The sequence below is a fragment of the Podarcis bocagei genome (genome assembly GCF_964188305.1).
Source record: "Podarcis bocagei genome assembly, chromosome: 13".
Taxonomy (NCBI): domain Eukaryota; kingdom Metazoa; phylum Chordata; class Lepidosauria; order Squamata; family Lacertidae; genus Podarcis; species Podarcis bocagei.
In genome coordinates, this window is record NC_138138.1 from 6,869,402 (window position 1) to 6,891,543 (window position 22,142).

General features: G+C 45.0%; 1 protein-coding gene across 15 annotated transcripts in view; it reads right to left on the bottom strand.

The window, feature by feature from the left end:
* The window catches only part of FHOD3 (formin homology 2 domain containing 3), a 361,609-nt gene extending 340,723 nt beyond the window's left edge, over positions 1-20,886 (bottom strand). For 6 of the 15 annotated variants that reach the window (XM_081166056.1, XM_081166059.1, XM_081166054.1 and 3 more), the window contains exon 1: positions 20,278-20,884. In XM_081166056.1, the coding sequence (XP_081022182.1) occupies positions 20,278-20,448 (171 nt within the window). In that variant the 5' untranslated portion in view covers positions 20,449-20,884. Of the gene's footprint in view, positions 1-20,277 lie in introns of all 15 variants that reach the window. The other 9 variants (XM_081166062.1, XM_081166061.1, XM_081166052.1 and 6 more) reach the window with 6 other exon arrangements.
* Positions 20,887-22,142: the final 1,256 nt, after the last annotated feature.

Sequence of the window (22,142 nt, forward strand, 5' to 3'; positions counted from 1 at the left end):
TGAGTCTGACCAAACTGCGGGAGGCAGTGGAAGACAGGAGTGCCTGGCGTGCTCTGGTCCATGGGGTCACGAAGAGTCAGACACGACTAAACAACAACAATGGGCAAACTGGACCACCATTCTTAAATTCCATCCAATTCTGACAAAAGGATGCCCAGAGCCCATTGTTCTGCATGATGATTAATGGGAAGAGATTGGAAGCTTCAGGGCCAAGGCAGAGTGAGGCTTCTCTTGATGCAATTCACTATCCAAAGTGCTAAAGTGAGTTCCAAACCCAAATCATTGTTCTGTGCCTGCCTCTAGTTCAGGGGTCTGCAACCTTTAAGACAAAAAGAGCCACTTGGACCCGTTTCCGAAGAAAACAAAACCTGGGAGCCGCAAAACTCGTCATTATAAAAATAACTTTTTTGTCACTTTTTTATTATTTCTTTGTTTGACCCCTCAGAATTACTTCTCCTCATAGAAATAAACGTTAAATTAACAAGTTACCTTTTAGTGTGTGTGTTCTTCACTCCCCTTCAAAACAGTGACCAGCGTACATGCCCCCTTTCAATGCAGTGACCAGCGTACATGCCCCTTACAATGTAGCAGGCGGGAAGGTGACGTCGGGACGGTGCGTGACTAACGCACGCACCGCCCCCATGCGATGTCACAGCCAGTACAGCGCCCGCCACAGTGGGGAGTGTTGGGGCGCACAATGCGCCTCCTCCCCTCACTAGTATCCGCCCCAGAGCCGCGGCAAAGGTGTAAAAGAGCCACATGTGGCTCCGGAGCCGCGGGTTGCAGACCCCTGCTCTAGTTGTTATAAGAACAAATAAAACTGAAGCAAAGTCATGCACAACCTACGCTGACCTCTTGATACCTCTTCTTTAGCCACTTCTTTTTAAAAAAGATTTTTAGAAGGTTTTTTTTGCTTTGGAAGATGTAATCCTACAGCTAAAATAAAAACCCATTCCTTCCCTAAAGGCATTCAACACCACCCCCGACTGCATTATTAAAATGCTGTAACAATACAGAGTTAATATGACTGAACCCTATCCAGGTGTTATAAGAAGTGCTGATGTTGAAAAGCGGGGAGGGGAGAGGGGGGGAGAGGAAATCTAAGCATGGTGTTGCAGATTATTACCTTTTAATTGCCAAACAAGGGGGGAGATCCCAGGCCTTGCCCCGAACCTCCTAGTGCTTTCCAAAGTGCAGAGGTATGCTAACCTGCCTAGCTGGCTGACTTCCAAGATGCATAATTACATCCTGCCAACCTAATTCCCTCCTGGAGTTTAATGCATGGTAAATACAGCATTATGTTTCTGAAGAGCTATGTAGTGTTCCTGTGCACGTTTAAACAAATGTCACATTCCATTACAGAGGCACATACTTTTTGGTGCCTTTATAAAGGGGGAGCGTGAAATTCAAAGACTGTAGTCTATCAGGGTAACCTGCTGCAACATTATATGGTCCGTTCTTAACCTGAAACTGTTCTTAGCCTGAAGCACCACTTTAGCTAATGGGGCCTCATGCTGCCGCTGCGCAATTTCTGTTCTCATCCTGAAGCAAAGTTCTTAACATGAAGCACTATTTCTGGGTTAGCGGAGTCTGTAACCTGAAGCGTCTGTAACCGAAGGTACCACTGTATATACAGTCATACCTTGGGTTACAGACACTTCAGGTTGTGGTTTTTTTGGGTTACGGACTGCCGAAACCCGGAAGTACCGGAACAGGTTTCTTCTGGGTTTTGGTGGTCGTGCATGCACATAAGCGCTAAATTGCACTTTGCGCATGTGCAGAAGCGCTAGATCGCAACCCGCGCGTGCGCAGACATGCCGTTGCAGGTTGCAGACGCTGCAGATTGTGAACGTGCATCTTGCACGGATCACGTTCGCGATCCGAGTGTCCACTGTGTATACATATGGTACCTCAGATTAAAGATGCTTCTGGTTACAGACACTTCAGGTTACAGACTCCGCTAACCCAGAAATAGTACCTCGGGTTAAGAACTTTGCTTCAGGATGAGAACAGAAATCGCGCAGCGGTAGCTCAGTGGCAGCAGGAGGCCCCATTAGCTAAAGTGGTGCTTCATGTTAAGAACAGTTTCAGGTTAAGAACAGACCTCCGGAACGAATTAAGTACATAACCAGAGGTACCACTGTATACATACAAACAAAAAAAGCGCCAGGCCTCTTTTCTCTCCCCTTTTCAAGGTTATAAAAAGCCTTTTTTACTTTAACCCCCCACCCCTCTTATCACATTTGACACTTTGCCCTTTAAAAACACCCAATACATCTTTTGTAACAATTTTTCTAAATAGCATCCCCCTTCCCCTGGTTGATGAGTGAGATAATTTACTGACCGTCTCAAATAGGTATGTGCTGGCTATTTCCGACAGAGCACCATTACAGACGTTAACGTGGGGAAGGAAATAAAATCATGTTCCAAAAGACTGAAAGTCTCACCCTTAGATACAGTCAACGCTAAAACAGTCTTTCTACATATTCTATGTATCTACCGGGTAAGCCAAACTGATTTATTACAAAGAAATGCTGTATAGCAGTAGCAGGCCCTAAGAATGCTGGAAAACATAATGTGCAAAACCGCTTTAACGAAATATACGACCTCTGTGCATCTTTCTCTGTGTGTGACAAATCAGGTCCTCCTAACAGAGGGCACGTGTTGCGGTGAAATCATAAGGACTGACTTCATTGTTGTTTGGGTAGGAGCGATTGGATAGCCACAACAACCTGATTGGTGGTCCCTCGGTTGCTGGGCAGCTCTGGCCAATGGGATTTTTTGTGTATTAACCGAGGGACCTTTATATATACCGTTGCACGTTGCGTAGAGCTTCCTCTTTTCGCTTCGTGCATCGAATCACCCGCCCACCCTCCCTATATTTAGGGTCCATTATGACCTTGCTATGCTGCCGTGGGTCGTCTGTTTTGGGGACAGGGGCCCGGCAATTTTCCCATTTGGCTGACTGGCTGGTGCAACTTTCGGGGGGTAGGGCCACACAAGAGGCCCTGGGAGCATTTTGGGGTGAGCTTGAGTCAGGTGACTGTACCAATGCTCCCCCACGGTGTTTACCTGCACTGACAATATGGTGGGGCCCAGTCGTCAGTGCTGTCCTGCTGAGGTCAGGTGCAACTAGTCGGAAAACAATGCCTAAACAAACCACTCATGATCTGTACTCAATGAAGTTGTGGCCAAAATTATGCCAATGACCTAAAACTAAATTCTGTGCTAATTGTGTCTTTATTATTCGGAAGCTCCTGGGAATCTTAACACGCAACGCCTTTCGTGAAATTCAGAGGTTCCCAGTGAAAAATATACAAAATGCAGCAACTGGCCTGTATTTAACTTACAGTGGTGCCTCGCAAGACGAAAAGAATCCGTTCTGTGATTCTCTTCGTCTAGCGGTTTTTTCGTCTTGCGAAGCAAGCCCATTGAAGGATTAGCGGATTAGCGCTATTAGCGGCTTTTAGCGGCTTATTTGCTGATCGGATCAGCTGATAAGCGTCTTAGCGGCTTAGAAAAGGGGGGGAGGGGAAAAAACAGCAGAAACTCGCAAGACATTGTCGTCTTGCGAAGCAAGCCCATAGGAAATTCGTTTTGCGAAGCACCTCCAAAACGGAAAACTCTTTCGTCTAGCGAGTTTTCCGTCTTGCGAGGCATTCGTCTTGCGGGGCACCATTGTACTTAGTTGTCAAAGGCAACCAGGTGTGCCATGCAAGTGACCAGGTGACCCAGTGGAGGAGAGTTAGGGTTAGGGTTAAAAGTTAGGGTTAGGCTTCCACCAAGCTGCTTAGTTTCAGTGCTGGCTGCGGAGGAAAGAAAGTCAACCCCTCAGGTCTGCTCCTCCTCTTGTTTTATGCAAGAAATAAAAAAAAAAAAACAGATTCCATCAAAATCTAAATGTTGACGTTAAAAATTAAACACACACACACACACACAAGTCCAGATGTGTGTGTGTGTTTAATCAACCTCCCATCAGCTCCAGCCAGTAGTCAGAGGTGATTGGAACTGTAGTCTAACAAAATGATAAGATGACCAAGTGTCTGGAAACCAAGCCTAATGAAGAATGGTTGAGGGAGATGCGTATGCTTAACCTGGAAAAAAAGGAGACTGGGAGGAGATAGGACGGCAATCTTCAAATATCTAAAGGGCTGTCGGAGACAAATTGAAATTGCAGAGTTTTGAGAAACTAAAAGATAAAGTGCGAGACTGGCTTCACTATTACCAAATAAGAGAAACCTTTAATTTAGATAAAAAAATTGGCTTCCAGGTGGAAAAATCAAAGTTGGAAACAGAACTGTTAGATCCTAAAACAAAGATACTATCAAGAATGTATAACTTGCTGTTAAAATGGAATACTCAGGATGAGACGGTTAAATCTGCAATGATTAAATGGGCACAAGATGTTGGACATAACATTATGTTTGCTGACTGGGAACAGTTGTGGACCACAGGTATAAAATTTACGGCATGCCATGCCCTAAGAGAGAATATTATGAAAATGATCTATAGGTGGTACATGACCCCAGTCAAGCTTGCAAAAATCTATCATTTGCCCGAAAATAAATGTTGGAAATGTAAAGAGACTGAAGGTACATTCTTTCACCTTTGGTGGACGTGCCCAAAGATTAAGGCTTTCTGGGAGATGATCTATAATGAAATGAAAAAGGTATTTAAATATACCTTCCGGAAGAAACCAGAGGCCTTTCTCTTGGGCATAGTCGGCCAATTGGTGCCAAAGAAGGACAGAACTTTTTTTATGTATGCAACAACAGCAGCAAGAATACTCATCGCAAAGTATTGGAAGACACAAGATCTACCCACCCTTGAAGAATGGCAGATGAGGGTGATGGAGTACATGGAATTGGCAGAAATGACTGGCAGAATCCGAGACCAGGGAGAAGAGGTGGTGGAAGAAGAATGGAAAAAAATTTAAAGACTACCTACAGAAATACTGTAAAATTAATGAATGTTAAAGGGACGTTGGATTGAAAATAAGCGGTGTTGGTTAAAAGATTAATAAGAATATGTAAATATGGATTGACAATGGTGGAAAATATATATTTATTATAGGTTAAGATGTTGAGTAAGGATAAATGACAGAGGGCAAGAATTTGCTGAATTAAATATCTGAACTGGAATACAAAAAGGGAGGTGTGAGGAGGTCAAGAAACTAGTGAATGAAGTATAAGATATGAAAGTACTAAAAAAAAATCTGTCTTGTTTTTTGGTGTTTCTTCTTTTTTCTATTCTGTTAACTGTTTTCTATTGTGTACTTTTATGTATTTTGTATTTTCTCATTTTTGTAGCTTCTTTTGGTTTTTGTATTTTATGTTTAAATTTGGAAGCTTTTGATTGTTTATGAAACTTTAATAAATATTATTATATATAAAAAAAAATATCTAAAGGGCTGTCACATGGAATCTGCTCCAAACCACTGGATTCAAGTTACAAGAAAGGGGTTCCAACTAAACACCAGGAACAACTTTCTGGTGGAAAGAGCTGTTAGACAGACAGTGGAATGGCCTCTCTCGTAAGATGGTGGACTCTCCATTCCTTGGAGGTTTTTCAGCAGAGGTTGCTTGGCCACCCGTCATAGCTGAGATTCCTGCATTGCTGGGGTCTGACGGCCCTCAAGGTCCCTTCCAACTCTACAATTCTAGGATTCTAAGATCTGCCAGGCCACAGGTTCCCCTCCCCTGCACTAGGAAGAGCCAAGACAGAAACAAAGAATCTTATTCAGCATACACATTAATGTGTTTTCAGGCAGTGATAGAACCCCAGTACAGTGGCGCACTGGAAATTAGACCAAAGTGTTGACTAATCACCAAGCTTCACTTTGTGGAGCAGAACATGCGGTGCCCACAGCTATTCAGCAGAGAGAGGTTTATGAGTAAGCATGTCAGGAAACCCACAACTATGGGCAAGGAAGCCACAGATATTCGGAGCACCAACATCTAATAAAGAACATCTCTTGGTTTCTACACAGCTTCCACAAACAGAGGCTTCTCCCAAAGTCCAATGGACCTATTCAAAAGCTAGCTTTACAGTACTCTTCCTAAGTGAGCGACTGGGCATCTCTTCTGGAAAAGTGATTGACTAAAGCACTCCCCATTGGGATGCAGGTGGCACTGTGGTCTAAACCACTGAGCCTAGGGCTTGCCGATCGGAAGGTCAGTGGTTCAAACCCCCATGACGGAGTGAGCTCCCATTGCTCAGTCCCTGCTCCTACCAACCTGCAGTTCGAAAGCACATCAAAGTGCAAGTAAATAAATAGGTACCACTCCGGCGGGAAGGTAAACAGTGTTTCTGTGCACTGCTCTGGTTTTGCCAGAAGCAGCTTAGTCATGCTGGCTACATGACCCGGAAAAACTGTCTGTGGACAAACGCTGGCTCCCTCGGCCAATAAAGCGAGATGAGCGCCACAACCCCAGAGTCGTCTGCAACTGGACTTGACTGTCAGGGGTCTTTTACCTTTACCTTTAAAGCACTCCTGAAGGACACCAAGGGGACTAGGTCTCCTTAGGATTGGTGAGTTTCTCTTCCCGCTTTTTAAAATTAAAACAGATGCATGGCGGCATTGAAGCAAGTCTTAAACTCTGTTTTAGTGATCAACACAATTCCCGATTAGTATTTAGGAAGCGGGGCAAGTCACTATGAAAGGCTATGGGGAGGGCACTAATTATCTTTTCTAATTCGAGCTAGCAGGGATTCTAGATTCAAAGCAAAGGAGAGGGCCTGGAGGTTAAGCCTAATTGCCTCCGTTTTTTGACATGCAAGTCCTTGCAAATGCCGCCAGTTCTCATGTTTAAAACTGTTCGCTTAAACTGCGACAGACTGAATGCAACAAGCAAGTTGTAAATAAGAGTAAAAGATTCATACAAAGGCAGGATTGTATAACCATCTTTCTTTCTTTGAAGAGGTTCTGCACAGACTAGCAGTTTAGAAAAAACAGAGCAAACATTTCAAAATGCAAGAACATTCTGTCTGCCATCAGAAGTGCAAAAGTTGCATTATAGCAGGCAGGAGAGCTTTATTAAGCAAACAATGCTCAGTGTGTTTTACCGCCTGATCCTATGCATGCTTACGCAGAATGAAAGTGCCACCAAGCGCACTCTTCATAGAACAGTGGAAAGTTAGGAAGTTTATAAATGGGAGTACAGCACATTTTCCCACTTTAAAAACTAAACAAAAACAGAGACCTTTATTTTTCAAAAAAAGAAGAAGCAGCCTGGCCATTAATTAATGATTTTACGTGCCAAAAAATCTACTTTCACTGTGGATCCTGAATCAGAGATCTTGGAGTGCAGCTATTTCAAACCTTGAGGGCAGAGAGTTTCAGCGATCCAAGAAGTACACAAGTAAGTTTTTAGGTCTTGATCGTGCCACAGGATTCCTGCTTCTAGTAAGGCTTCCCATTCTTTGAGGAAGATGTCAATGCGTGGAAGCGAAGGCACAGAAAAAACTCAATATGGAGGCCAAATGGCCGAAATATTGGGAAATTCTGGAACAAGATGGAGACAGAATAAAATTGCAGAGCTCTGAAAAATTGAAAAACAAAGTGCGAGATTGGCTCCATCATTACCAAATAATGGAGGCATACAATTTGGACAAAAAAGTTGGTTTCCAGGTGGAAAAATCAAAATTGGAAACAGAATTGTTAGATCCAAAAATCAAGAATTTGTCAAGATTGTATAACTTGCTGTTGAAATGGAACACTCAGGATGATATGGTGAAATCAGCTATGATTAAATGGGCACAAGATGTTGGACATAACATAATGATGGCTGACTGGGAACGGTTATGGACCACAGGTATGAAATTCATGGCATGTAATGCCCTAAGAGAAAATTTAATGAAAATGATTAACAGGTGGTACATGACACCAGTCAAGCTTGCAAAAATTTACCATTTGCCCGACAATAAATGTTGGAAATGTAATGAGACTGAAGGGACATTCTTTCACCTTTGGTGGACATGCCCAAGGATTAAAACATTCTGGGAGTTGATTTATAACGAAATGAAAAAGGTATTCAAATATACCTTCCTTAAGAAACCAGAGGCCTTTCTCCTGGGCATGGTTGGCCAATTGGTGCTAAAGAAGGATAGAACTTTTTTATGTATGCAACTACAGCAGCAAGAATACTCATCGCGAAGTATTGGAAGACACAAGATTTACCCACCCGGGAAGAATGGCAGATGAAGCTGATGGACTACATGGAATTGGCGGAAATGACTGGCAGAATCCGAGACCAGGGAGAAGAGTCGGTGGAAGAAGACTGGAAAAAGTTTAAAGAATATTTACAGAAATACTGTAAAATCAATGAATGTTAGAAGAATGTTGGAATGAAGTTATATGGCTTTAGTAGAAATGTTATAAGGGATTAAGTATAAATAGATTAATAGAATATTAAAGGAAAAATAAGGTTAGAATGTGTTAAGATAATTATAGGATAGAAAACAGAGGAAGATGGAAAGGAATTGCTGAAACAATTAACAGAAGTGGAATACAAAAAGGGAGGTGTGAGGAGGTCGTGGAAATAAGTGACTGAAAGATAAGATATTGAAATTGTTTGATGTGTTTTAAACTGTTTTTGTTTGGTTTTGTTAGTTTAATGTGTTAGTGTTATGTAGTGTTTTTGTATTGTACTGTTCTTTTTTTCTTTTTAGTGTTGTCTTTAAATTGTTGGAAAAGTAATAAATATTATTTTCAAAAAAAAGGAAGATGTCAATGCGAGCGCCAGGTGTAGAATTTATTTGCAAAAGTACATCACCTAACACGTTTCAACAACAACAAAAATCTTCCTCAAGGGCAACAGTTAGAAGTTCTCCTGTTTCACAAGTAAGTGCTGACTCAAGAGTCCAGGTTCATGCACTCAGGATAGTACACTTTTCTATTATTACAGTCACCATCAGCTACCAATTTCAGGTTCACCTGGCCTTTAAACAAAAATATTTTTATTTATTACATTTTTATTGGTTTTTACATATGTTTTCCAAATAGAATGTATCATCTCATCTTATCTTATATATCATTTTGGCTATTTTAGCCTGAGACTTCCATCAACCACGTCTAATGATTTTCTCTTAATCTTACATTTGTTATCCTAACTATTACTTTTAACAGTCAGTAACTTTAAATCCATTCTCATAAATCTTTTCTGTAATATTTCATATAGTTCTCCTTACAAAACTTTTTGTAGTCCTACAAGCGTAGTCAGTTGATTACAATTGTCTTTCAAATAACTCGCAAATTTACTTTCAAGAATTTCTGGTCCCGCTGGTTTCGAATTCTCCCTGTCATCTTATCCAATTCTGCATTGTCCATTAATTTCATCTGGCATTCGTCTTCTAATAAATTTTTTTATTATTATTAAACCTGCCCTTTTGTATTTACAGTAACCAAAGGCGACAAATGAGGCATGGCTAATAGCGGCAGAACCAGACAGCCTATTTCGCCCACCGTCCTCACGCATACAGACTGAGCATTGTACATGCGCACCCATTTGCCATGTTACCTCCATTCGGGGACGGCCCAAGACGTTTTGGCGCCTGAGGCAAACCACAAAACAGTGCTCCCTCCCTTCCCACCAGGGAAGAAGGGGTGAGTGAAGATCTACATCGGGAACAAGCAGGGAACAAATATCTAAATTGGGAATGAAGGGGAAATAAAGATCTATTGTGGCCACAGTGATCCATGTGACGGTCATCTCCAGGCTTGACTACTGTAATTCACTCTACGTGGGGCTGCCCTTGAAGCTGTCCCAGAAACTCCAGCGGGTGCAGAATGCTGCAGTGAGGCTCCTCACGGGGTCTCTGCCATGGGAGCAGATTCACCCAGTGCTTTTCAAGCTGCACTGGCTGCCGGTGGAGTACAGGGTCAGATTTAAGGTGCTGCTTTTGACCTTCAAAGCCCTTCACGGCCTAGGACCCTCGTACCTACGGGACCGCCTCTCCCGGTATGCCCCGCGGAGGACCTTAAGGTCCATAAATGGCAACACCCTAGTGGTCCCGGGCCCTAAGGAAGTTAGATTAGCCTCAACCAGAGCCAGGGCCTTTTCAACACTGGCTCCGGTCTGGTGGAAAGCTCTGTCTCATGAGACCAGGGCCCTGCAGGATCTGATTTCTTTCCGCAGGGCCTGTAAGACAGAGTTGTTCCACCTGGCCTTTGGCTTAGAATCAATTTGATTCCCTCCCCCTCTTTCTTTTTTCCTTTCTCCTGTGAAGAGGCTGCATCTTAATGTTTTAATGTTGTATTTTAATCTTGTTTTTTAAGTTGTATTTTAATCAACTTGTTTTTTATTATTGGTTGTTAGCCGCCCTGAGCCCCGTCTTGGCTGGGGAGGGTGGGGTATAAATAAAATTTATTATTCTTATTCTTATTCTTATTACATCAGGGACAAGGGTGGTAGTATTCACCAGGAGACCACTGTAGAGGCAGCAATGGAGCAGGGGGTCTGCCAAGGCAGCAGGCAATGTATTCCTTGGAGGCCAGATCTGCTTGAGGCAGTTGCCTCACCTTGCCCCATGGGTGGGCCAGCCCTTTCTCTACCTATTGCTCACTGTATGCATGAACACCGAGAAGAGAAGTTGCTGCTTCCTAGACTCTATGCACAGTATATGCAGGCAAGCATTACGGCTGTGGTGCTCTCCGCTTTCTGAAAATGCCATGTCATGTATTCCCATGTCATTTTCAGAGGGCACAAGCATCACTATGAAAAACGTTACACAGTGCCTTGCAATGAATGTAATGTGTGCTTGCGCATACACACACACTTAAGAGACTGGATTAATAAGTAAACTATCAAATTCAACTAAGTTCAGGAATGACGTGTCAGATTTCAGGAGAGGGCTGCGAGGAGCAAACGTGAGACATAAATACAGGTTCAAATTCAAGCCTATGAACCTCGAGATCAAGGTTTAAGAAGTTATCGTCCTGCTTATCACCTGACGGCACTAACTTCAACCAACAAAAATAAATAAATTCATTGTAAAACATGGCAGTCTTGGTTCAGGCATGGTACCACATATGCAGATGTTGGGTGTGAGCTCACAGAGCAGAAGCTCATTAAAAAAAAGACAAAAATATCCATCTCCAGTAAGCAGCTTCCTGGATATCGCACTGGCGGTGGGTACGTCTGCATGCAAAATCACACTTTGTCCATGCAAAGCTGCACAAGTAGCTCAGTTTAATCACACACAGCAGCATCCAGTGCAAACATATGCAGGCAGAAATTAGGGTATTTAAATAATAATAATAATAAAACTGCTTCATCTTATATGCCAACAGTACTACTTCTTGGAGAAACCAAACCCAGCATTGGCTGATGTGCTTTTGTCTAGATTACCATAGTAGATGGAGCTGCCCTTGTAAGCTTCGACTGGTTCAAAACGTGGCTGCCGGGGTTTTGTATCATATTACATTCATCCTCTGCCAGCTTCACCTGCTACTAATCTGCTTTCAGGCTCAACGCAAGGCTCTGGCTTTGACCTTTAAACTCCTAAAACGGCCAGGAATTCGTCCCCCTGCCCCCCATGAGCCTAAACAAGAGCTCCGACCGCAGGAGGAGGATTTCAAGGAAGGCCTCTGAGGCTTGGCAGGCAGGTAAACAGGAGAGGACTTTTTGTTGTAATGTCCATGGTCTGGAACAGCCTCTCAACAGAGGAACACCTGTCCCTTTCACTGACTGCTCTTAAATGGTCACTAAATAGACTTATTTCAATGGATTCTTTTAGATTCGTTTAGGAATGGCTGTTGTCCATTTCTACGATGCTTTCCGTTTCTGAGACAATGTTTTTCCCTGCTTGTTTCAGTTTGTTGCACTACTGTTTGGCTTCAAGAGGTTTGCTCTTCTTCCATATTGTTCCTTTGCTCTAATCAATTTTATCATTGCAAGCTACCCTGAAGAACTATAAATCTCCTCACTGCTGACTGACCCCTTCCCCTCCTCACATACTGAATCGACCGTTCCTACGCTTCTTGCATTTTAATAGGAAGTTCTGCAGAAGCAATTTACTATCAATCTGTGGCACCCTAAACCCCTTTTCAAATGCAAAATTTGCCAGTCAGAGTAGTAAACTGCCTTCTAGTGATTCAGACCACTGGTTCAGTGTTGCCTATTCTGTCGGCGGCAAGAAGTCTCGGTCAAAAGCCTTGCCCGAGATCCATCCTGAAACCACAAGTGCCAGGACCGTCTCATACCCTCCAACATTTCTCTGATGAAAATAGGGCATCCCATTCCATAATGATAATTTTACTGTTGATACCCCACACATCTTCCTGGGTTGCCCCAGCTACTCTGGGCGGCTTCCAACACATATAAAAACATAATAAAACATTAAACATTTAAAAAGCAAAAGATTCCCTATACAGGATTGTCTTCAGACAGCTCAGGGGTTGGATAACGCCATACCCGCCAATATTTCTCCAATGAAAACAGAGACATTCTAAGGGAAAATGGATCAAATCAGAAACTGGGACGGCTTCTCTAAATGAGGGACATCCCTGGATAACAGGGACACTTGGAGGGTCTGCCATCTACATGCAAAACATGCTCTGCTCCTGAGCGATGGATGCTTCCCAACCTATAGGCTGCAAAGCAAGCTCTGAATTGATGTGGGGAATGGAGCACTGTATACATTACGGTAGAGCTGGATGTTTGCACATTAAAAATTAAATGCACACTGCATCTGTCTCATCTTCACTGCTGCAATACAGTACAGTGGTACCTCGGGTTACATACGCCTCAGGTTACATACACTTCAGGTTACAGACTCTGCTAGCCCAGAAATAGTGCTTCAGGTTAAGAACTTTGCTTCAGGATGAGAACAGAAATCGTGCTCCAGCGGCGCGGCGGCAGCAGGAGGCCCCATTAGCTAAAGTGGTGCTTCAGGTTAAGAACAGTTTCAGGTTAAGAACGGACCTCCGGAGCGAATTAAGTACTTAACCCAAGGTACCACTGTAAAAATTACAGTAAAAACATAATGGGGGGGGGACCCTATTTAAAATACAGGTTAAAATGCAATTTAAAATGCAGCCTCATTTTAAAAGTAGCCAATAGATCAAAACCATAAGGGGAGGGAAACATAAGAGTTGGACTGAGTTCAAACCAAAGGCCAGGCGGAACAGCTCTGTCTTACAGGCCCTGCAGAAAGATGTCCTGCAGCGCCCTAGTTTCTTTTGACAGTCCTGCAGCGCCCTAGTTTCTTTTGACAGAGCATTCCACCAAGTCGGGGCCAGTGCTGAAAAGGCCCTGGCCCTAGTTGAGACCAATCTAACCATGTTGCGGCTTGGGACCTCTAAAATGTTGTCATTTGTGGACCTTAAGGTCCTCCGCGGGGCATACCAGGAGAGGCGGTCCCGTAGGTACGTGGGTTGTGGCAATCCTAAGAACATAAGAAGAGTCTGCTGGATCAGGCCAGTGGGCCAACTAGCCCACCATCCTGTTCTCATGGTGGCCATCAAATGCCACAAAGGGAAACCAGCAAGCAGAACATGAGCACAACAGCAAAACTCTTCCCTTCCGTGGCCTCCAGTGTAGGAATGATCGCTGGGTGTGGGGCACACTTCTGCCCGTGGGCAGCCTCAGCTGTCTGCACGCATGACCTTGGGGTGCGGAGTACACTTCCCCCCATAGACAAAGCCCATAGCTGTCTAAACATCTTGCCCTCTAACCTTTGCTCTCTTAGTGGTCTGCCGTGCCCTGTCTGTGACCTTTGTCTCCTTTGTCATACATAGTGCAAGCGGAAAATGACATGGTGGAAACAGGTGCCAAAATAACCTTGTACCACCCCATGATCTCGGGATTGGAAGATGTGTAATGGTCACAGTCCAAAATGCATCTGCCTGGTTTTGCATATTGTGCCAATAAAAGGAGCTTCTGCAGAGCTAGCTGGCAGCTTGCTTGTGCACAGCTCACCTGCATTACCAACTCCTGCCTCATGTCCTTCACTTCACTCCAGCCACTGGTATTTGGAAGCCTTGCTGCCACCAACTGTGGAGGTAGAGCATAGCCAGTAGCCCTCCCCGCCATGAATTTGTCAATTCATCTTTTAAGGTCACCCAAGTTGGTGCCCATCACTGCCCCCTGAGGGAGCAAGTTCCATAGTGTGAAGAAGCGCTTTCTCTTATCTGCCAACTTTCAGCTGCAAAGGATGTCTATGAGAGATGGAGAAAAAACATTTGAAGGGGATGCCAGGCAACAGGGAATTACATTCACATGTGGTGGGGGTGTAAATATGTACAATTTTGGGGGGCAAAGTGTGTTTAAGGAGATAACAGAAATCACTGGGTTAAAGCTGACCGCAAGTCCAGACGTAGCATGATTATCAATTTACGATGGGGTGGAAGGTTCGCAGGCTATGAAGGACTTGCTCACAAATTTATTGACAGCTGAACAAATTATTACAGCAAGGAAGTGGAAGGGGCAAGCAGAATATAAAATGGAAGAATGGTATAATTCTGCCACGCATAATTTTATAAATATATATCACATTAACACTTGCTTGCCTACACTAAAAAGTCCCAAACATGACAACTTTTCTTCATAGTCGCTCCAGCCCACATTATCATTTCAGTGGTCCTTTCCTGAGCCTTTCCCAACTCTACAATATCCTTTCTGAGGTGAATTGACCAGAACTGTACACAAATATTCCAAGTGCGTTGGCACCATAGTCCAGATCCTCAAGAACAGAGAGCTACATTTATCGAAAGATAGTTGATGCAGGGACAACTACAAGGCGGTTTTCACAAAGGTTATGGCTTGACTCACTGCTATGCTACATGCTGTAGCTTTTGAAAGGGTATCAAGTGTTCCAAGGACAGTAGACTTAACTGCTATTTTTAACAAAAGCCTTGGCGCAACTGTCAGCTCATAAGAACCACACCACAGCGACAGCTTAAACACGCCTTTATTTGCTTGGACATACTCCCTGACACCCCCACCCCCAGCTTCACCATACGTCTTGAAATATATATCACTGCCCAAGATTGCATGACAGTCCAGGCAGGTTGCTGGTAGGAGCGAGTGTATCACATGGGCTCTATGGTGGGACTCTTTTAAAAGCTTCAAAATCTCCAGTAATTATAGCAAACTTATGGGAGGAATGTCTGCCCTGTAAAGCTATTGTGGAAATGGAAAGCAATCTCTCCAGGAGCTAGAAAAACAGTGCAAATTTATTATTAAGGGAGACACCAGGATGCATTAATTAGCACAGATGCCAAATGTATTGTCCCAAAAATATCCTTCTTGAGATCCAGAGGCATCCATTCCACATAGCCCCTGCTTCTCTTAAGGAATTCCTCGTTTCTGTCTCAAAACACTCTCGCATGGAACAAATAGCCCAGCTATCAAAGTCTCTGGGTTTTCAAACATGTTCACTTTAATTAAAGAGAAAGAAAAGGCATTCAACATAGTCTGTGTTTTTACTCCAGGCAAAAGGAAACTGAGCACAAGTTTTTGAGAAGTATAAGCAATGCTGGATACGATACGATAATCTTTATTGCCATTGTCCCATACAGAACAACGAAATTGAAAAAAGCTACATCAGACATTCAAAAACCAACAAGCCTGCTATCCCAGCCTGGTTAACCCCCTAAAAACTCTGATACCCCATAATTAAATACAACATAATCCCATAGAGACTACCTTACACTGCATTTAAAACCAAAATTGCATTTGGATAGAAACTGTTTCACAGGCGGCTAGCCCTAGTCTTTATAACCCTGTACCTTCTTCCAGAAGGCAGAAGCTGAAAGAGATCATTTCCGGGGTGTGCACTATCCTGCACTAAAACACTACGCTTCCTGTGTTTTACTTTTGAGAATCTCCAAAGCTCCATCGCTTGCTCCGAACATCCACAGAAGCATTTTTGGAAATGGCTACCAATGTCCAGGAAGAGCAACTACAGGAGCCACATGCAAAAGATCTCAAGATGCACTTGACCCCACTGACCATTAGCCTTTCTGTCCTCACCTCCATGGTGCTATGGCATCAATACACCAATGCTCTACTTTTACACTATTAGCAAATGCTCTTCCTGAACCCCTCAGGTACAGTCCTTCCCTAGTGGGCAGAAGACAAAAGTTTCAGTTCTACCTCCAAACATAAATCTAAGTGCCAGAACTATTTTTTGCAAGCATACTGTGTTACAGGCTCTCTCCTCTCCACCAAGGAAGGGTGGAATTTAATTTTGCGGATTCCTCCCTCCCACAAGCTAAAGGAAGAAAATGCTCTACATCACCCTAATTAGTAAGGTTTGAATCCTAGAAGCATACATTCCTTGGAGTAATTTCCACTGAATTCATTGGGACTTGCTTCTCAATAAACATGCACAAGAACAAACTGCCTCACTTCTAAGTCCTCACTTAGGCACTAGATTCTGCTTCTATACTATTAGAGATGCAAAAATTTAGATACAGTGACTGAACTGGAGGCCCCTCGACTGACTTCAGGTCCAGTGTTGGACCATTTCAATCGGATACTCCCTACTGATGTGGATAGATTCCTCCAAGTTGGTAGGCCCACCACCTGCCTCCTTGATCCGTGCCCGTCTTGGCTGATTAGGGAGTGTCCAGATGTTGCGCGGACCCCCCTGGTTGAAATTATCAATTTGTCCCTTGACACGGGGACATTCCCAGGGGAACTGAAGGAAGCAGTGGTGCGTCCACTCTTAAAGAAAACTTCATTAGATCCCTTAGACCTATCCAATTACCGCCCAGTTTCAAATCTTCCATACCTGGGTAAGGTAATTGAGAGAGCGGTTGCTGAACAGCTTGGTAGGTTTCTGGAGGAAACATCAGCATTAGATCCATTTCAGTCCGGTTTCCGTCCTGGTTTTGGGACGGAGACGGCTCTGGTTGCCCTAACAGATGATATCCGTAGACAACTGGATCGAGGCGGGTGAGGACTGCTGATCCTTTTAGATTTGTCAGCAGCCTTTGACATGGTCGATCATGATCTTCTGGACCATCGCCTTGCAGACGTGGGGATACAGGGCATAGCCCGTAACTGGTTGTGCTCTTTTATCTCTGGTCGGGGACAGAGGGTGGCACTAGGGAAGGAAATGTCATCACGCTACTCCTTAGTGTGTGGAGTGCCGCAGGGCGCAATTCTCTCCCCAATGCTTTTTAACATCTTTATGCGCCCTCTTGCCCAGATTATCCGGAGCTTTGGGCTGGGCTGTCATCAATATGCTGATGACACTCAGCTCTATCTACTGATGGATGGCCACACCAACTCAGCCCCTTACACACTGACCAGATGCTTGGAAGCTGTGGCTGGATGGTTTCGTGGGAGCCGATTGAAACTAAATCCTTCGAAGACAGAGGTCCTATGGCTAGGTCGGGATAGCATGGGGATGAGGGACCAACTCCCTTCTCTTGCGGGGGCCCAATTAGTGCCATTGCCTTCCGTTAAGAGTTTGGGTGTAATCCTTGACGCCTCCCTTTCCATGGAGGCGCAAGTCACAGCAACAGCCAAGGCGACATTTTTCCACCTTCGCCGCATCAAGCAGTTGGTCCCTTACCTTTCCCGCCCCGACCTGGCCACAGTGATCCATGCGACAGTCATCTCCAGGCTTGACTACTGTAACTCGCTCTACGCGGGGCTGCCCTTGAAGCTGTCCCAGAAACTCCAGCGGGTACAGAATGCTGCAGCGAGGCTCCTCACAGGGTCTCTGCCATGGGAGCATATTCATCCAGTGCTTTTCAAGCTGCACTGGCTCCCGGTGGAGTACAGGGTCAGATTTAAGGTGCTGCTTTTGACCTTTAAAGCCCTTCACGGCCTAGGACCCTCGTACCTACGGGACCGCCTCGCCTGGTATGCCCCACGGAGAGCCTCAAGGTCCATAAATAACAACACCCTAGTGGTCCCAGGCCCTAAGGAAGTTAGATTGGCTTCAACCAGAGCCAGGGCCTTTTCAGCACTGGCCCCAACTTGGTGGAACGCTCTGTCTCATGAGACCAGGGCCCTGCAGGATCTGATCTCTTTCCGCAGGGCCTGTAAGACAGAGTTGTTCCGCCTGGCCTTTGGATTGGAGCCAATTTGATTCCCTCCGCCCCCTTTTTCTTTTTTCTTTTCCTTCTCCTGCAATGAGGCTCCATTTTAATATTTTAATGTTCCATTATTTTAATGTTGTATTTTATTTTTGTTTTTAAGTTGTAATCACTCATCTTGTTTTTATTATTGCTTGTAAGCCGCTCTGAGCCCGGCCTTGGCTGGGGAGGGCGGGGTATAAATAAAAAATTATTATTATTATTATTATTATTATAAAAATACGAAACAATTATTTTGCATGGACATATTACCGGATAGAGGAAAACAAGGCATAAACAAGGTAATATAACCAAGTAAGGCAATATCAAATGGGGAGAGATGACTACATAGCAAAACACACAGTATCAAACAAAAACGGCAATAGAGAGAGTGGTGCTCTTGGACATACAACTGTTCTGTAGATAATTACAAGCGCACAGTTAAACAGAATGCTCCAAGGCACAGGATATTAAAATGTGTGCATCACAATGAGATATAAAGCAAGAATGAAGCACACTGCATATAGAGTAAGACTTCACTGTCAATGTGATTGGCACAAACTGGTTTAAATAAAAAGAGATTCACACATATGTAGAAAGAGGTTTGCAGCAGTGTCCAAAATTATCAAATAGCCCAGTGAACATCAACACACGACACCTCTAATTTGTGTCTGTTACGTTGATGATAGTGTCTTAACTTTTTATGCAAAAAAAGAACATTGATGATTTGTTGATCAAATTATATAACTTGTCCTAAGATGATACGTGAAGTCGCTGTTGCTGTTCATTGCTTGTAAGTCCCTTTGTGATCCATTGAATGGCAAGTGGCACAGAAACACAAGGAACCTATCGAGTGACATATCACTGCATTGGAGTATTATTTTTCTATCAAAGTTTGTGAATAAAACTTTGCATTATATATAGCAGCGGGCTTGTATCACCTGTGTAGCAACCGTGTGCCTGAGAAGGTCTCACTCTCTTTTGGAAATATTGCAGGCAGCCTGTGGATTGATCACCACATTTCACCACAGAAGTATACAGAGTAGAACATGGCACCACATATCACAAGAAGAGCCCTGCTGGACCAAACCAGAGGCCCATCTACACCAAGAATCTGGCCTCACAGTGGACAACCAGCTCACAGGCTGGATAGTGATCTTCACTGCATGTCACACCTAAGCATTTTTTCTGAAATATTTCCCTTACACCTTACACTTTGCATTTCTTGATGCCACAACTTCCACTGTTTCCATCACTCGTCGCTTTTCTCTCTTAGGATGTTCAGAGATAGGATGTTCAGAGTGCCAAAATACAGGATCGGCTCAAAAGCCTTGCCGCACTAAACCAACACTGGTAACAAGTCAGCAGGTGGTTCGGCCCAATATTTGGTACAAATTTGACGCAACATCATAAAAACCCAGACAACCTTTCCTCACAGTAGCCAGCCCAGTGCCTCTGAAAAACAGGACGTGAAGTGAAGAGCTCTGCCCTGCTGTTACCTGGCCACCTACTCTGTGGTCCCTGAACTGCCCTTCAAAGCAGTGGCGTAGCGTGGGGGGTGCAGGGGGGGCCGGCCGCACCGGGCGCAACATCTGGGGGTTAGGGTTAGGGGGTGCAAATCCACGGGTTAGGGGGCGCAAATCCACGGCTTAGGGGGCGCAAATTACTTGCCTTGCCCCGGGTGCTGACAACCCACGCTACGCCACTGCTTCAAAGGTACACTGTCTCTGAATCTCGAGGTTCCGTATAGCCATGATGACTATTAGCCATTGATAGATAAACAAAGGCTCCGTGGTTTCCTTTCCCCAGCCTCTTCAATGGCCATCATCACATCTTGAGGCAATGAATTCCACACGTTAATTATGTGTTAGGCGAAGTGCTCGCTGCTAACAGATCTCAGCTGGTAACTGATTTCTAGTGTTTGGGGAGAAGGCGGGAAAAAGTCTTGCCCGGACACAAGCCATGCTCAATATGGTAATCCCAACCATTCCCCCCAGCACAAGTCATTCAGAACATAAGCTCCTTGGGGGTCAGAGAGAGAACGGGAACTTTTCCTTGCGTTACTCTGCAGAGCTCCACGCACACCAAGGGCACTTCAAGATCTTGTTTGCGCGCGCACTTTCAAGGGGGTGCACATTTGGAGGGTCTCCCCTTCCCGTCTCCAGCCCGGTCCAGCCTCCCGCAAAAACGACCCGCATTCTTCCCAGGAGCCCCTACCTCCGCGACGCCCCCCCCCCTCGTACCTTCTGCGGGGCTCTGAGCAGGCGGTGCACGCCGGCCAACTGGGTGCCCAGGGGGATATCCTCCCGGAAAGTGTAGAGCGGCGGCCTGGTGGGCTCGGGGAAATTGGTGCTGTTGAAAGGGTCGGTGTCGTCGAGGAACTGCACCCTGCAAACCAGCGTTGCGGTGGCCATGGTGCGTCCATGCAAGGAAGGCGAATAACAACCCCAGAAAGGCGGAGAGCCCAGCCGGGAAAGAAGAGCGCCCAAAAGACACGGGAAAGGAGCTTCCAAGCCAAGAGAGAAGAGATCCGCGGCACCCCGCTTTCGCCCCCCAAGTTGTTTCCAGCCGCTGGGTCGGCAGAGGAGGAAAGTCTGCCCCCTCGCCGCCTCCCAGGAGCTCTCCAAGGAGCGAGAGGCTCAAGCGCGCGCCCCCGCCGAGCCGGGCGCCTTTGCGCAGCGAGAGAGAGAGAGGAGGCAGAGCGCGCCGGCCGACCAGGCGCCGGGGGCGGCCGCCCGCGCGCCTTGCGCGTCCCGGCAGGGCCAGGTCACCGCGCGCGGGGCGATGCCCAAGCGGCGCGCAGGGGCTCCGCGGAGAGCGGCGGGGCTCCGGGGGGCGGCGGCGGCGGCAGCAGCGGCTCCATTCTCGGCTGCGCGCTCGCCGCACCGAAGCGGGACGCGAAAGAAAAGGAGAGAAGGAGGCGGAGGAGGAGGAGAAGCGGCTGCTTCTGGGAAGCCTCCGCTCGTCCCCGACGCTGCTGCCGCCGCACGAGAAATGCCGCTTGCAGGCAGCGCCCTCCGCTGGGCGCGATTAGGAAGATCCCGCAGAACGGAACATCGCCTGGCCTTGCAGGCGCCTCCATCCTTGCGAGGCATTTTTTTAAAATAATATTTTATTGGGTTTATCCATAAAAAAGTTTAGAAAAATACAAAAAACGGAAAAGATACAAAATTACAAAATACAGAAATACAGACATTAAACACAAAAAAGAAAAGAAAAAAAACACATATAAAAAGACAAAAATTCCCTCTTAATTTCTCCTCTTTGATTAACTTATTTTCCTGACTCCCTCACGTCTCCCATTTTTGTATCCCTTTTAAAAGTTAGTTCAGCAAATTCATGTCCTGTTAGTCTATCTATTTATTAATCCAATCTTGCATTTTACCTTGTTGCTAAAACCCCTGCAATTCATTTCAATGTCCTCAACATTCAAAAATTTTACAATATTTCTGCAAATACATTTTAAATTTCCTCCAGTCTTCTTCCAGCAACTCTTCTCCCTGGTCTCGGATTCTGCCAGTCATTTCCGCCATCTCCATATAGTCTATTAGTTGCATCTGCCATTCTTCCAAGGTGGGTAAGTCTTGTGTCTTCCAATGCTTTGCGATGAGAATTCTTGCTGCTGCTGTAGCATACATGAAAAAAGTTCTATCCTTCTTTAACACCGATTGGCCAACTATGCCCAGGAGGAAGACCTCTGGTTTCTTTGGGAAAGTATATTTAAATGCCTTTTTCAATTCATTATATATCATTTCCCAGAAAGCCTTGATCCTTGGGCACGTCCACCAAAGGTGAAAAAAAGTACCTTCAACTTCTTTACATTTCCAACATTTATTATCGGGCAAATAGTATATTTTTGCAAGCTTGACTGGAGTCATGTACCACCTGTACATCATTTTCATAATATTCTCTCCTAGGGCATTACATGCCGTGAATTTAATCCCGGTGGTCCACAACTTCTCCCAGTCAGCAAACATAATATTATGTCCTATATCTTGTGCCCATTTTATCATTGCAGATTCTTGCGAGGCATTTTTTGGGGAGCCCTGCGTTCAAACCAGGAATGCGGGGCGCAGTCCCCACCACAGCCTCCAGCTAAGGCCAGGAT